The sequence below is a fragment of the Aotus nancymaae genome, unplaced genomic scaffold (assembly GCF_030222135.1).
Source record: "Aotus nancymaae isolate 86718 unplaced genomic scaffold, 86718_ANA_hifiasm-v0.15.2.pri h1tg000010l, whole genome shotgun sequence".
Taxonomy (NCBI): Eukaryota; Metazoa; Chordata; class Mammalia; order Primates; family Aotidae; genus Aotus; species Aotus nancymaae.
The window spans coordinates 6042981-6059600 of record NW_026988421.1 but is presented as its reverse complement, the minus strand read 5'-3'; the positions used below and the strand labels follow the sequence as shown (position 1 = coordinate 6059600).

The 16620-nt window shown below is 49.0% G+C and overlaps 1 protein-coding gene across 9 annotated transcripts in view; it reads right to left on the bottom strand.

Moving 5' to 3' along the window:
- The window catches only part of CTBP2 (C-terminal binding protein 2), a 170739-nt gene that overhangs the window by 44951 nt on the left and 109168 nt on the right, over positions 1-16620 (bottom strand). For 7 of the 9 annotated variants that reach the window (XM_012453383.3, XM_021674614.2, XM_012453382.3 and 4 more), the window contains exon 3: positions 2829-2987. The exons of 1 other annotated variant lie outside the window; for it this stretch is intronic. In XM_012453383.3, coding sequence (XP_012308806.1) covers positions 2829-2886 — 58 coding nt within the window. In that variant the 5' untranslated portion in view covers positions 2887-2987. Of the gene's footprint in view, positions 1-2828; positions 2988-16620 lie in introns of those variants that run through there. One more of the 9 variants, XM_064373747.1, reaches the window with a different exon arrangement.

Genomic DNA, 16620 nt, shown 5'->3' with positions numbered 1-16620 from the left:
TGAGATGTTCAAGGCCCTCAAGTAGAAGAAAGAGCTGAATCCAAGGAACTGATATGAGAGAAGGACAAACAGAAAAAACAAAATGGACTGCCCAGGTTCCCGGGTGCGAACTGCCCACTGCTCAGCACCTCTCTGGCAGCACCTGTGAAATGGGTGCCGCCCATCCTCACCCGTAACAGGTGCCACAAGGACTGAGTCAGCTTATACACGGGAGGAGCACCAACAAAGCACCTCGAACCAACTGTTAGTACTTCATCAGGTGCCTCGGGAGCTGACACACAGGTGACCCACATGCCTGTCTGCGTTGTTCGTGGTTACTGAGAACTCTGCAAGTGGATCTGGAACATATGCACAGACCAGGCGACGCACACTTCTGTTAGAAAAAATTGACTGAACATTTCCTATTACATATGAATGGGGTGGAAGGCGGGTGAACCACCCTTCACCAACACCTGCCTGGATGGGACAGAGGGTCTGCAAGTGACAATGGCTTTGCCCAAGTCAGGTTTATACAACCCTGGAAATGCAGACAGGAAACGCTACTGGCTCTTCAATTCCATTCTAGTCTCTGATGCAACACCCTGGAGAATCCCGGGGGAAGGGGGTGGAATCAGCCCCAGAGGCATTCCTGGTACTAACCTTGGAAAGCTGAGTCATGAGGGCTTTCTAGAAGCAAGTACTCAGTAACCATAATCAAACACCTTTACACTGAAAGAGTAAATTTTACAACTCCCCATTCAATCTGGTGAACCCATATTGTGGAATACTGGACAAATCAATGGTGCCTGGGCTCTTTAGTATGTCCAATGTCCTTGAAAGTCAGCTGGGCTCGGTGGCTCACACCTGTAATCCCAGCACTTTGGGAGGCTGAGGCAGGCAGATCACAAGGTCAAGAGATCAAGACCATCCTGGCCAACATGGTGAAACTCTGTCTCTACTAAAAATACAAAAAATAGCTGGGTGTGGTGGTGGGCGCCTGTAATTCCAGGTACTTGGGAGGCTGAAGCAGGAGAATCGCTTGAACCCGGGAGGTGGAGGTGCAGTGAGCCAAGATCATGCCACTGCACTCCAGTCTGGTGAAAGTGAGACTCCATCTCAAAACAAACAAACAAACTAACAACAAAAAAAAACCCAAAAAGCCTCACACAGGCCAGGGGAATATTTTAGACTAAGGAGACTAGAAAGATACAACAACTGAACACCATGTGTGACCCCAGCCTGTTGCACAGGCAGCGACGTGGGGAAATGTGAACATGAGGCCCCTATTGGACAATCCTGTAGTGAGGTTAACTCCTGGGTTGATTCTGGCATTGTGAGCATGTAGGACGTTGGATAAAAGTGACACATGCCACAGGTACTCCAGAATAAACTGCTGCCTCTGCATTTTTTTTTTTTTTGAGACAGAGTTTCGTTCTGTCGCCAGGTGCCAGGCTGGAGGGCAGTGACCCGATCTCGGCTAACTGCAACCTCTGCCTCCCGGGTTCAAGCAATTCTCCTGCCTCAGCCTCCCAAGTATCTGGGACTACAGGCGTGTGCCACCATGCCCAGCTAATTTTTGTAATTTTAGTAGAGACAGGGTTTCACCATGTTGGCCAGGATGGTCTCGATCTCTTGACCTCATGATCTGCCCGCCTTGGCCTCCCAAAGTGCTGGGATTACAGGCGTGAGCCACTGCGCCCGGCCTGCCTCTGCATTTTTTCAGATGGTTCTGGAAAAAAAGTCCATCATCCACTCACACACGTGTCCATTTATATGTATACCTCTATTTCCCCCCAAAGAAATTGTATCAGCTGGAAAATGGAATGGAAGAGGGGTGTTCACTGTGCTGTCCTACCAGCCTCACTGTAGTTTCTCATAATTTGTGAATGTTTACTTTCAAAAACCCCTTTAATGCCAAACTCCTTATATTGAACCCCAGGAACGTCAGTGCTTTTGTGATCTAGCAGCACAGAGTTTTGTGGGGGCATGGAGTCACTCAGCAGAACGTCTTTCATGTCCCCACCTTGTATGGCTGGAGTCGCATCTACTTATAGGACAGACAATTCCATATGGGCAGCTGCAGGGGAAGGCCTGTGAGTCTCGTACTCCTGTCTGCGAACTGGCGGGTCAGCTACTGCTTGTGCAGGAAGGCACGCAGAGGGGGCTGCGGGCTACCTCCGGTTCCGTCTGAGAGCCATCCCGCTGGGAGGTACCGGCGGTCACCCTGAGCAAACAGCAGCCCCGTAGCACTGACCCCGAACCCAAATTCACATGTTGGTTTCTTACCACCCACCAGCTGGGAGAGCACAGCGCTTCATCAACACGTCAGAGTCATGTCCCCAGGTTTCCATTAGATTTTAACTATGTTTATTTTTCCTTTCATGAATAGAACACTTCCAGACATTTCCAAAGATACCAGGGATGTGAACACACCACAAGTGGCAACGCTGGGTTCTTCAGGAATATCATGGAATTCATCCTTGAAAATATCTTAATCCAAAAACAGATAAAGTCCTGAGATTTCAGGAAGTGAAAAAAAGATGATCCTAATCAGCATGATTTTTCATATGCAAAATAACCTCAGGTACACGGAAGACAGGGACCTCAGGGCCATGAAACCAGCCCTGAAACTGGGCTCCTCGTCTCCACCCCACCCCAGAAGCCAGGCCTCATCCCACTCGAAACCCAGGCCCATGGCCAAGGACACCCAGCAGCGGGGGCCGGAGCTGTGCAGGGCTGGAATCAGAGGAGGGGCTCTGGCTTGAGGGTGGCAGCGCTACTCAAGCGGGCAGCCCGTGAGGATGCGTGAGAACCACGTATGTTCAGTAGAAACCGCCAAACGCTCTTACCTTCACAAATTCTGTCCAATCGCTGTCTCTTGACTTTGTGCTTATCCACAAGGGCCATTCTTTATGGAACTTTGCAACTCTCAGATCAAAAGGCAAAGCAGTCCTCTAAGAACTTAGGGGAACTTGCAGGAGTCTGCGTGCATGACGCCGCTATGAACCCTGAAACAAGGAGAAAAGAGTCCTTACTCTCTGGAGACCCTCTGGGCACAAGACAGCAGCTCACTGGGCACTTAACTGGGCACTTTCTCTAAGGGACCCTGCCATCTGGGCACATGGGACTTGCTCTCTTCCCCAACACTGGGAATGGAGGTTGCCGCAAGCCCATCTCAGCTGTCTCCTGCTTCTTCCCTCATCATAGGAAGCAAGTGAATGCACACAAGACAATCGTCAGTTATTTCTGAAAGCAGCAAATTCCAAGAGATGTCTTGCTTTTACCTTCAGGGCTATAAAGCCAATTTACTGACCAATTTGAAGTGTACTAAATGCTGTTCCAGTGCCAGAGACCAAGTGACAGCCAGCTGGACCTGCCCTCGTTTCTGTGAATCACACGAAGGGTGCTGAGTGACAGGGGCAGGCCCCAGACGCATGCGCACTGAGATGCAGACACCCACTGTGGTGACTCGAGGGGCTCTGCCAAGGGAGTTACAACAATGCTTTCCAGAGCAGCCATGCGGGGGTCAGGGGGCAAAGCCACAGCTCAGCACAACACAAAACCCTGACCCTATCACTCGAGTACATGGGTGGGGAGCCCCAGCAGCCTCTAACCAATGTTTGTCCAGCGCCACCTTCCTGAATCTTCCTTGCAGCTGGAGGGAACTTCGGTCAGCACCAGCAAGGGCAGGGGGCCCTTGACACTTGGTCCCAGCTATACCCGCTGAAGTACTTCTTAGTGTGAGAGTCTAAGCATCCCCATGACGTTTCAGGCAGAGGCGAGGCAGATGGAGGAGGCAAGAAAGGGTCTCCCATGTGGTTTGGGGTACGTGGGATTCTCAAGAGGGAATCCCGACTGTGGCCTGGGGAAGAGGAGTTGCTGCCCAACCTCCTTCTGGAAGGGTCAGGATCTGAGCACTTTGGAAGCCTCTGTCATCAACGTGCCAGGTAAGGTCCAGATTACTAATTGCTGTCCCCAATATCTCAGCTTTTGAGTCACTGCACTGAAACTGCATTCTTTCCATCGATTAAAGGAGGCTTAATGAATCTTGGCCAGGAGCGGTGGCTCACGCCTGTAATCCCAGCACTTTGGGAGATTGAGGCGGGCAGGTCACCTGAGGTCAGGAGTGTGAGACCAGACTGGCCAACATGGTGAAACCCCATCTCTAGTCTCAACTACTCGGGAGGCTGAGTCAGGAGCATCATTTGAATCTGGGAAGTGGAGGCTGCAGTGAGCTGAGGTCACACCACTGCACTCCAGCCTGGCGACAGATCAAGACTCTGTCAAAAAAAAAAAAAAAAAAAAAAAAAAAAAGGCTTGAAGAATCTCAGGAAACAACATTTGAGACCCACTCTACTGTCTTCTGTATTGTTTTTATCAAGGGATACAATCAAATCGGTCTAATTTTAAGAACACCACAACCACCATATATACACACACAGAGAAGAAGTAGTGGTTCTCAGTGATCTAGCAAAAAGTAAGAGGAGGGAGAGGAGACAAAAGTGAGGCCCAAGAGGTAGAAATGAGGATGCTGATGTACAGTCATCAGTTATGCAAAACGTTAAGAGTTACTATATCAGAAGGTCAGACTGCAGGTCTACCAGGTTTCTGTAAGTTAATGGCTAATTTCCCAGCAACGAGGCTGAAAAGGCATCCTAAAGATTTATGGCGATAATTATGCGATCTTCAATAAAAGAGCTAGGAAAAAGCACAATTTCCAATCACATAAATAATTAATGTTAACAGCCCAGAGATACCGACCCTTTCAAAGACTGGGAAGTTTCCCCCAAAACATGGAATGACCACATACATCAGGCAGGAGATGAAGGTCATCCTAGAATGTATGGGGTTACCCCTGAGCAGGTCCATGTGGACATACCTTAAAAACTGGTTTTGACAGTGCTGGCTTTTTTATTTTTGGGGAGACAGGGTCTGCTCTTTCACCCAGGCTGGAATGCAGGGGCACCGCTCAGGCTCTCTGTAGCCTCAACCTCCCAGCCTCAAGCAATCCTCCCACCTCAGCCTCCCTAATAGCTGGTACTACCAACACACTTGGCTAATTTTTATATTTTTTGGAGAGATGGGGTTTCACCATCTCTTGTATTCCTGTTGCCCAGGCTGGTCTCAAACTCCTGAGCTCAAGCGATCCACCCACCTCATCCTCCCAAAGTGCTGGGATTATAGGCATGAGGTACTGTGCCTGGCCAGTGCTGGGCTTTTTGAAAGGCAACCACACAAAAGAAGAGCCCGTAACTGTAGACAACTTGAGAGTTACTGGAGGGGGGTGGGGAGGGGTAAAACCTGTCAATTTGAGCTTTTGTCCACCCCCGACCCACAAGTGGCTCTAGGTGAGGCTGACCAGGGATGCTCAGGCCAGCACCTGTCATTTGCTCAGGCCCAAGCTCTGGCAGCCAAACTGCTGTCTGGCCCTTCCTTGACTCTGTTGCAAAACCAGAACTCCACGTCAGCTGCATCATCCAAGGGGGGAAGAGAATTAATTAGTTAATTTTTGTGAAGACCTCAGAGATGAAAAATGACAGCATTATAATCTGAGGCAAGACGGGTTTCACACCCTCCTCCCCAATCCCCGAGTGAGGCGTAATCATTCTTTTTGCTTTCCTTTGAATTTTAATTTGTATAATTAGATGGCTTCCTGAAAAATTGATAAGTGGAATTTCAATCATGCAATCAAAGGAAAGATCAGCCATCAGCTTCCACAAATGCAGCATTCTACTATTAAAAAAGAAAGAGGTTGACTCCCATGTCTGGCTTTTTTTTGGGGGGGTCAGCGGGGGGGGTGTCACCCTCTGTTCTGGCCCTTCTGTGGGTTCGTTTTTGCACACCGCAGCCAGTGGCACCCACTTGTGTTTAGGGATGGCCATCTTGGCTTCCAGAAGTCTGGGCAGTGACCATCCATTCGTGTAGCCTCACTCTCCTCCCCCAATATTTCTTTTGCAACAAGAATGTATGAAATGTGACGTTTTCCTCCTTAGCCCTCCCAAGAAGCAAGCTATTTACCAGGACTTAATTAACATGACCATCTTCCAATGACAGCCACAGGCCCTCCTTCCAGCTGAGCTGTGCACAGCCGCCTCCAGCTGGTCTCCATGCGAAGCCAGCCAGCACCCCTGGTTTGCCACTGGCTCTAGGCTCCCGGACATCCTCACAGCTCTCCTGGTGATGCCTGCTATGAACATCAGGCTCTGCCTTTAATCTAAACCAGTCTCCACTCAGAAATCCATCTTTTTTTCCCCCCATAAACAACAAACAATATAGGCACAAATAAGGAAGAAAAAAAGGAGGGAAAATGTGTTTCACTATTCCACTTCTGCTGAAATTGTTCCTCAAACCATGCTAGTGGTGGGCTTGTGGGTGGGGATGGCGGTCTAGACCCTCCTTGTAGCATGACCTTGGATGAGCTGTTCTGGAGACTCAGACTGCTTGTTTGTAGAACGGGATGTCACTTTGATGTCCCAAGATGGCAGTGAGGACCAACCAGACAGAATGTGTACAGAAACACTTGGTGGGAGCCTGCAGGCCTCTGAGAGCTGCTCTTGCCTTTCCCCTGACACCCACTTGCACATTAACCCCAGCACGGAAAAATCATTGCCCTCCGACTGAGGCTGCGAGGTAAACCTCTGTGAAGTTCCAGGTCAACAGGAAAGCCGTATCTTCTCAAAAAGGACGAACAGTGCCCTGAACCCAAACCTCACAAGAAGAAACACTGCCTTCTCCCAGGGTAAGTATGGGAGTCACAGGCCAAACCCCAGCCAAAGATCAGAAACATGGACCTTAAATTTTATTTGCTTGAAGTGAGGGCTGTGATCTAGGGCTGAAACGTTTGGTGTCAGGCAATTCAACTCATTTCCCAGGATGAATGAGGCTTGGGAAGATACTTGGTTTCCACAGAGGACAGGTGTAGAAGATTTGCTCTGTGGAGATGTCACAGAGAATGTGAGATTTCTGAAGAAATGAGAACAGAAAGGAAAAATGGCGTATTTTACAACTCCTTGCTTGGCTATCAAACTCTAATACATCCAGAATCAAGGGCAGGGGAAGGGGAGGGTTCCTCTCATCAAGCACAGCCTAAAATCTGGGCGGGTTAATTTTACTCAATGACATCACCAGCTCCTCGCTGCCATCATGAGGCTCTCTACCAAGCCGCCCTGAGGTTATACAGCACAAAAACCCAGTCCACCAACTCAGTTCTATAGACCCTCCGGATCTCTTGATTCCACTTCCCAGTCTTCATCAAGATCAGGCAGCTGAAGGGATTGATAGAGTAGGTACGTGTCTTTGACAGTGCCTTTCAAAATGAAAATTCTTCCAAATCTAGTTAAACATGATGATAGCTTTCAATTCCTTCAAGGAAATCTACTTAAACATTCTGTTGTTAAAGGCAGACCGAGTTTCACAACATGCTCACAAATTAATATCATCATAGTTAAGCGAGTCCTGCCAAAGTTCCCTGAGTGTGTCCCTGGAGAACTCCGATTTCATTGCTGAGCATGAATGGGGCGTAGATTTCATGTTCGAGAGGTTGAGGTGATCCAGTGCAAGAAGAAAAGATTCCCCGCAACCGGACAGCAGCATCGGAGCACAAGGTCCTCCGCCCTTCTGAGCCTGGGATCCCAAAACGCACGACTCCCTCCTGGAAAACTTCCTTCCCCGTGGCCTAGAGGGCTTCTCAGTGCACCCACAGGCTGATCGAGGGGCTGGTGTGACCGCTGTGCCACGGGGAGGAGGCAGTAACAGTCTAGGGTCCTGCTGGGGCGCTGCCATCGGCACAGCTGCAGATTCAGTTAACAGCGCCTTGAGAATGCCAGCCCCACAATGACATCCGCCCAGAAAACCCTCTGACTTTTCATCCGGAGTTAACAGAGCCACACGTAGGTGCTCAGGCCCCCTCAAAACAGTACATTCCATAAGCTTCAGAAGCCAAACATGGCCAACAGGTGCCTTTCGTAATGAAATAGCTGGGTAGACTCTTCTGAACAGGTGATGAGCATTTTATTTTGTAAACTACATTTGAAAAAAACTACTGAAAGCGAGATATAAGCAGGGCGCGGTGGCGTGTACCTGCAGCCTCCCTCCTCGGAAGGCTGAGACAGGCGGCTCTCTTGAGGCTGTGGTGTGCCACGATCGCACCTGTGAATAAAGCCACTGCAGTCCAGCCTGGGCAACACAGCGGGACCCTGTCTCAGACTTAAAACAATAGCACAACCAGATAGAACAAAATCAGTATCCGAAAGATCAGTGGGTCAAAAAGCATGGGCCCAGCCTTTGATTAATGGCAACCCTAACACAACTAATTAAAAAATTACTAAGACTGTGCTTTAAGGAAGGAAATGAAGCTTTTTGAGAAAATCGGAGTAGGAAATGAGCTTAATGGAGCCAATTTTCAGAATGGCTGCTACGGACCGGATGCTTGTGTACCCTAAAATTCTTCCATATTGAATGCTGAAATTTGTGAATGTTGAAACCCTAATTTCCACAGTGATATATCTGGATTCATGAGGCTCCACCCTTGGGAACAGGCTTAGTACCCAGTCTCATAGTACCCAGCAGATGATCTCACCACCGCATGCGAGGATACAGCCAGGAAGACTACAAGCCAGCAAGCCCTCGCCAGATCCTGGATCTGCCACAGCGCTGGTTTTACACTTTCCAGGCTCCAGAACTTCGAGAAATAAAGCCACTCCGTCTATGGTATTTTTCTTACAGCAGCCTGAACTAAGACGACAGCAGAAAGTGACTATTGCTTCCTGAGTATTTATTCATTTTTGCAAATTAATTTTGTGTTTTTGGGTTTTTAAAAGGGTGTTTGGCTTTCTATACACTACCAATAAAACGGTTTACAGAAAATCTCCCTCTCCAAGAGACCCCACACCCCATGTCCTTACAGGTAACTAGCAGGACCCTTTCTTTTCTTTACTTTTTTTTTGAGACAGATTCTCACTTTGTTGCCCAGGAAAGCTTGGCTCACTGCAACCTCCACTTCCTGGGTTCAAGCGATTCTCCTGCCTCAGCCTCCCAAGTAGCTGGGATTACAGGCACACCCCACCAAGCCCTGCGAATTTTTGTATTTTTAGTAGATACAGGATTTCACCATGTTGGCCAGGCTGGTCCTGAACTCCTGACCTCAGGTGATCCACCTGCCTCAGCCTCCCAAAGTTGTGGGATTACAGGCATGAGCCACCACGGCCAGCCACGACCCTTTCTAATATACACATTGAAGCTTCACTCTGGTTCCACCATCAAAGAAAGACTGGGGAGCTCATCTTTCCCCAGGGAGCACCCAGCAGCCCAACCCCAGTGTGATATGGTCACACCCTGGTCACATGCTCTCCATCAGTTCCAAGGGCCCCACCCTCTAATTCCCCACGGCTGATGCAATGCAGTCAACCCAGCTATGGCCAACACAGTGCTACAACCCACTTCCAACGCCCCAAGGCTAGGTATGCTACAGAAGTCACAAGTGCTTGGGTTTTTAAAAACTGATACATGGCTTCCATGGTCTATTACAGTGCACTCCCATATCAACCACTGAAATACCTGTGCCAGAACAGATAATCATACGGAACCAACTGGATTAAGGGAACACAAAAAATACACTCAATTTAGGGCAGGTCAAATGCTGCTATCAGAGTATTTTAGAATTTGGATATGAGGGCCCAGTGTGGTGGCTCATGCCTGTATTCCTAGCACTCTGGGAGGCAGATAACATGAAGTCAGGAGTTAGACATCAGCCTGGCCAAAATGGTGAAACCCCATCTTTACTGAAAATGCAAAAAATCAGCCGGGCGTGGTGGTGCATGCCTGTAATCCCAGCTACTGGGGAGGCTAAGGCATGAGAATCGCTTGAATCCAGGAGGTAGAAGTTGTGGTCAGCAGAGATCCCGGCACTGCACTCCAGCCTGGGTGACAGTGAGACTGTCAGAAACGTACACAGCAAGTCTCTGAGCGCGTGGAGCCAGTGGCAGGAGAGGGCACACTATGAGGCCCTGGCTGCCACACAGAAGGAGGTGAGCACATCGAAAATCCAGGCTTTCGCTTGGCCAACAAAGCCCAGCAAATCCTCCTGCTTTGGTTAAGGGTTGTCAGCACACGAAAATACATTTCCTGATGTTAAATGCAAGACTCCAGAATTCTAAATATTTTCACTCACTAAAAGCTATAATCAAGAACAGAAGACTTGAGCAGAAAGAATTCGTGATTTTCCTAATTGGTTGTTTGATTTGTGTCATAATGGAAATTAAGTGTTGGTCTTTGTGTGCTGAAGAAAATGAATCGTTCCTGTGTTTAGGATTTTCACACATTTTAAAAGCACTTGTCTGTCTTCCAAACACGCCTTAAAAATAAACAGTATATTCGTTTTAATCGTAATGTGTTATTTAATAACAAAGGCTAAGCAAAAAAATAAAAAATAAAAAGGGATAAATAAAAGCAAATAAGCAAACAAACTAAATGACACCTCTTATTCCTGTCTGTTTAGACTGAGGAGTCAGGAACGCAGATTAATTTTTCCCTTTCCAGTTTTCTAACCCTTTCCTACTCTGCCATGAAAACTGGATCTGGAGCTGAGAAGTCTGATTGAACAGAGAAAAAAAAAATAGTGATCTCAAATTCTACGCAGACAGAAGTGGTTCTGCCCTGACCGGAAAGCTCATCTTTTGTTACAATACAGTGTGCAAGCAGGTAGTTCCAGAATGTTTACATCTGCACGTCATGCAGGTTCTCGTGTCAGGCACGGAGAAGGGCACTGGGCCATGGTAAGTAAGGCCATTCGGGTGGGCACTCTTGTGCCCCAAAACTCACCAAGGGCAAAATCTGCAGCCTGTGATACAACTGAGCACACACAATGCATTTGCTGTGTCCAGCGTTGTGGAAAAAGCACAGGGACTGATGGCTACTATGAGTTTTGAGCCTGAGGACTTGCAAAGGCAAGAGCCACCAGGCTATACTTCTTGGAGAGATAGCTGGAGGTCTATGCTAAACCTATGCCAAACTTCATAAAATTTATTATACTGGGCATTCAACTATCAACTGTAATTACATTATAGAACACTGTATGTTGTATGTATCATCTATGATATAATGAATTATTACTGAGAAAATTTTAAAGACTGCTGTCTTAGTACATGAAATGAGGGAAGATTTAATCCTCTTAAGGTAATTTATGTAGGTTACACTTAACACATATGAATTACCCTTTTATTTAAACATCAAATAAAGGCAATTATAGGAATTAGCTACTTATCAAACAAATTGCAATGATGACATATGAATTTGTAAAAAAATCTTCAGGCTAGATTTGGAAGATGTTTGCCTCTGGAATTTGCCATGGAGAGGCCTGGAATCCCTGACTGACTTTGTAGGGGCTCTACCGTGCTTAGGGGAACAGAACTGGCCTCCTGAGATCCCAGCCCACGCATCTCTTGACACTGGAGGGTCCAGAATTCTCGTATAAGGACAGGCTCTCTGCAGCCTCTGCTTGCTCTCAAAACCAATGGAAACCACCCACGTGAGCTGACCTGTTCCTGGGAGCTGGCCCAGCCCAAGGCCTGGCATCCAGCGATGGGGCCCTCTGGCCAGCAGAGGGCACTGCACACCCTGCATGGCCTTCCAGAGGCTACAGAGTCAGTCTCATGGCCTTAAGTCACCACCCTCATTTCTATCCCCACTTGGGTTCTACCAGCACCTGGAGAAAATAAGATCAGCTGCCCCCGGAAGGGAAGGCCTGGGCCCATGGATGAGACGCTGCATTTCCCTGAAAATTACGGATGTGAAAGAAGGTCTCGCCCTTCCTGCAGCAGATGCTTAGTTCCTAGGAGCATGACACGCCAGGGAGAGGGAATGCAGCGCCAGCCCCGATCTGCTGTGTATCTCTTGGGATGCCAGCGGGGGTCCCACCTTCACAGCTGACTGACTTGAGGTACAGGCCAAGCAGGCTTCCGGTCCCTGACCCAAGGGAGCCAGGGGCCACCCTAGAAAATGATTTTTTCCATTATGCCCAGTGATATCAAGCAGTCACCGTGCTAAAAAATGGAAGCAACCTGGCAGAGGCGGAACATACACAGAGAGGAAGGTGCTAGGGAGGGGCTGGCCAGGCTGGGTGGCTCCGCAAAGGCCCTCAGGCTTTCCATGACAAATGACAGCTTCTGGGGTACTATGCACACCTGATCAACAGGTGACTACTTGGTTTCACTCAACACCAGGATCAGTTGGTTGGCAGACAAGCATGATCTTAAAATAGACATTTTTTCCTCGGTAGACACTAATTTAGAAAGGAAACTGGGGAAAGGGGCATTTTTTTCCAACCTTCCTCAGGAATTGATTCTGGTCAGAATGCACATTAATGTGCTCTCTCGCCTCAATTTGCCCACCTGACACTCCCCCCACCACACACACAGGAGTCGGGGCACGTAGTGGGATAAAAGTGTTCCAGGCACCCGGGGTGGCTCACCCTTCATTTCAAGTAAGGCGTCACTCACACAAATGTCAGCACGCAGGAGAGCCAACTCGGACCCTGGGAGTGGAGGACTATGTCTGCTATATGAGGGCAGACGCTCTATGCCTAGGTCCTTACAAATACCAAATTTCAGAATGTGTCTCTATCACCAAAAGCCCCTCCGCAGTGCCATGGGGGACCGACATCCTGTCTCCTGACAGAGGTTCGTGAAGTGATATGTAGAACTCAGACATCCCCCTAACTCCAGAAAGTCTCTAGATTCAAAGGCACCACTTCCCAGACCTTATCTTTTCATCCTGAGTCAAAAAAAGAAAAATCTTAATCTTATACATAGCTACTTCACAACATGAAATAAAACAGCTCGAAGCTACTACCTCTGCTTAACATGGTTTTCACGTCACGTGGAGGACAGCAGCGTAATGGAAACCCAGAGGGACGAGGGCTTTGTTTTGTATCCACGACTGCACCCAAAGGGAGGGCGAGCGCCTCGCAGACTCTGATGGGGAGGAGGAGCATGGGACACTCCTGTGTCACGCAAATTCATCTTTGCCTATCAAATGTCCGGAAGAGAAAGGGTGGGGGTGGGGCCCAAAAAGGCTGTTTTGTTTTTCTATGGTGGGGCCTCGCTGGGGATGAGCTGTCTTCTTGAATTATTTCACCTGTTTTAGTGGCTTCCAGTCCTGGTGTCCAAGTCTCTGATGGGTACAGCACCCCATTTTAATATTCATCACAGCTCGGAACGTTCTGCGCTGTAGCTAAAATATAAGTTGAAGGAAAAGAGGTTGCTGGGGAGAGGAGTAGGCAAGGCTCTCGATGAGAATCTTCTAGAGAACCTGACACCCTGTCATAACAAACTGTGGTCCTCACAGGCCTCCTACACCCAAATCCTCTAGAGCGGGGAGACATTTGGAGGAGGAGGGTGGATGGTGTCCATGAATCCAATCACCTGTGTAGAGAATGACAGCTCACCGTGTGCTAACAATCAGGGATCCTAATTTTACATGAAATCCTACTAGAGAATTCTTTTTCTTTTTTGAGATGGAGCCTTGCTCTGTTGCCCAGGCTGGAGTGCAGTGGCATGATCTCAGCTCACTGCAACCTCTGCCTGCCGGGTTCAAGCAACTGTCCTGCCTCAGCCTCCTGAGTAGCTGGGACTATAGGCATGTGCCACCATGCCTGGCTAATTTTTTTTGTATTTTTATTAGTAGAGACGGGGTTTTGCCATCCTGGCCAGGCTGATCTCGAACTCCTGATCTCATGATCCACCCGCCTCAGCCTCCCAAAGTGCTGGGATTACAGACGTGAGCCACCACGCCCAGCTATTGGAGAATTCTTGACAAGGTGATGGCCATTTAAAACTCTGCTCTGAGACATTTTATGGTGATGCTGTACATGTTACAGCCCAAGCCACACAAATAAATGGGAAGAAAGGTCCAAGGACTCAGGATACCTGGATCCCAAGTTTACGTTCCCACCCAGACACCACGAGAAAATGGTACAAGAAGACATTTAGGGAAAGGACGGTCCTGAAGGCCCACTCATCATGTACTTCTGCCTTAGCCAGCTGAGCCTGAACACCTACGGTCTCGATGTCAATTAAGACCCCAAAGCAATTAAAATACCTTTTCAAGCCAGGTGTGGTGGCTCACACCTGTAATCTCAGAACTTTGGGAGGCAGAGGTGAGTGGATCACGTGAGGCCAGGAGTCGAGACGAGCCTGGCCAACATGGTGAAACCCCATCTCTACGAAAAATACATAAATTAGCTAGGCATGGTGGCAGGCAACCATAATTCCCAACTACTTGGGAGGCTGAGACAGAACTGTTTGAACCCAGGGGACAGAGGTTGCAGTGACCGGAGATTGCCATTCATACGGCTTTGGGACAGCCACATACGTCTCCACATTTCCCAAGTTCAGGGGAAATTTTGAAAAAAACAAAACAAAACAAAACAAAACAAAACAAAAAAACAAACAACTTTTCTGATTACAAAAGCATTCTCTCTGGTCCATTTCTCAAATTCTTCCCCCAGAATGAAGTTCATGAATACGATCACGCAGCCGCGGACCCCAAATGTACCTATTTTGTCAAAATAGAGTTTTAGGAGTGTGAAAGCCTTACTGGAAGAAGAAAAGAAGAAAACCACAGAACTTCCAAGATGATTCCAGCATGGATCCATGGGGCCACAAAAGCCAAGGCTGACCCTCAGGGTGGGGAGCACTCTCCCAGGTTTCGGGGGTACTACAACTGGGGGCTAATCTCTGGAGGGCCAGGGCTCCCTCACCTCCAGAAAGGACCAGTGCCTCGTCAGCACTGACGACATGGGGAGCAAGAGGAGCCCACTGAAAATGACCCGCCACTCTATCCTTCGAGTGGCAACTTTACTCGCCGCCACAGGGAGAGCAAGGGGACACAAAGGCAGGTCTTTTGCGGTCCAGCCTCCCACACATCAGGTGGCTGCAGCCCCTCCTGGCGTCCCCCAACACAGCAGCACAAGGAAGGCCCTCTGTCCTCTCCAGGTCCCCCCTAGAGGTTCTCTCGGGGAGGGCACCCAGGGACGAGTGGCTCCTTGGCTCAGCCTGCTCCACTCCCAAGGCCCTTGGGAAGTCAACAAGCTCCAGCGCAGGAGAGTCAGAGAAAGGGTGAAAGGTCTGAGGTTAGACCCTCTGGGCTTCAGGGACAGCACCTCAGACGATGCCGGGGAGAATATCTCAGACACGCTCCTGAAGATGGGAGGGGAGCTCTCCGCCCAGAGCCGGAGGTGTAGACGGGTCTGAAGATTTGGGAAGAGAAGAAGGGAAATGGGAACTTCACTGGGGAAAGGAGAGGCGCCGCACAGTTCCAAAGGGCAGGGCACTGGCCACAGACTGCCCTTCACGCCCAGCTCCACAAGAAACCAGTGACCCAGCAGAGGATCAGATTCTACACCGGGACCCTCACTGAGGATGCACAAACAGTGTCTCAGCGACCTCTCCAGCTCCTACAGGACTCTGGTGACTCCGAAGCCTGATAGGTCTGCATAGCCACCCCGCAGTGACAAAGGTGTGCCCACCAAACAGTAGAGGGCCATGAGCTGAGGGGCATGGAGGATTTTTCCAAATCACTGCCCCTCCCCACAGGCCCACTGAGAGCTTTCCAAGCTGACCATGACCCTCTCTCCCTGCCTGCCTGGGGCAGATCCCATCTGTACTGTGGAAGCCAGAAAAAGAATCAATCCCATGGCCCCCAGGGACCCTCAACCTTTTGGAATTCATGTCTTTGTATAAGCTCTGTTTCTAATATGTAGTATACGCAGGTGAGGGGATGTCACTTCTGAGATTAGGTTAAAAGAGACTGTGGCTACCAGCGTGGGCATTCTCCATCCTCCCCACCAACTCTTCTCCCTCCCAGAGGCCAGCTGCCATGTCAGTTGCCCTAAGGAGAGGCCCACGGAGCAGGGAACTGAGGCCCTCAGTCTCAGTAGCCCATGAGATGCGAGGCCTTCAGATGAGACCACGACCCCACTGACATCCTGAGTGCAACGTCGCGAGGGCCCTAGCAGGAGGCACCCAGCTAAGCTGTGCAGGTTCCTGTCCCACGGGAAGTACGAGACAATCAAGTTTTGTGGTTTCAAGCCTGTCCGTTCTGAGGTAATTTGTCACAGAGCAATAGATAGATATAACCCTTTCTACAACCTATCCACAGTCACTGACATGGTACAGTTCAACAGAAAAGGTAAAACAGTCACACATCTGTAATGCATGGCAGCAGGTTTATACTACCTACAGGACAGAGAACACTAACAAAAATCAGCCGAAGCCCTGTAAATCCTCGGCTGCCTGGGCTGACATGGGGTCTGTGATGCATCCACTTCTGTAAACTCTGGGGGTAAACGCTGTGCTCCTCACATCAGCAATGCACACGGGCCGAACCCACGAAGAGGCTGCTGTTGTTTTCACTTACCCCAGATGCTTAAAATAAATTCCAGGGCTCCGCTCAACATGCAGAGTTAACTCAGGCACCCTGGGGTCTCCACTCTGACTCACGCACACCCATAAATCTGGGGAACATTAAAAAGATCTAACGGAGTCTGGGCCCCACATTAAAAATGCAGTCTCCTGGACCCCCTCTGAATGGTAATTCACTGGGTAAACAGACCTTCCTGCTTTCTTATTCTTAGAAGTGGTCCTT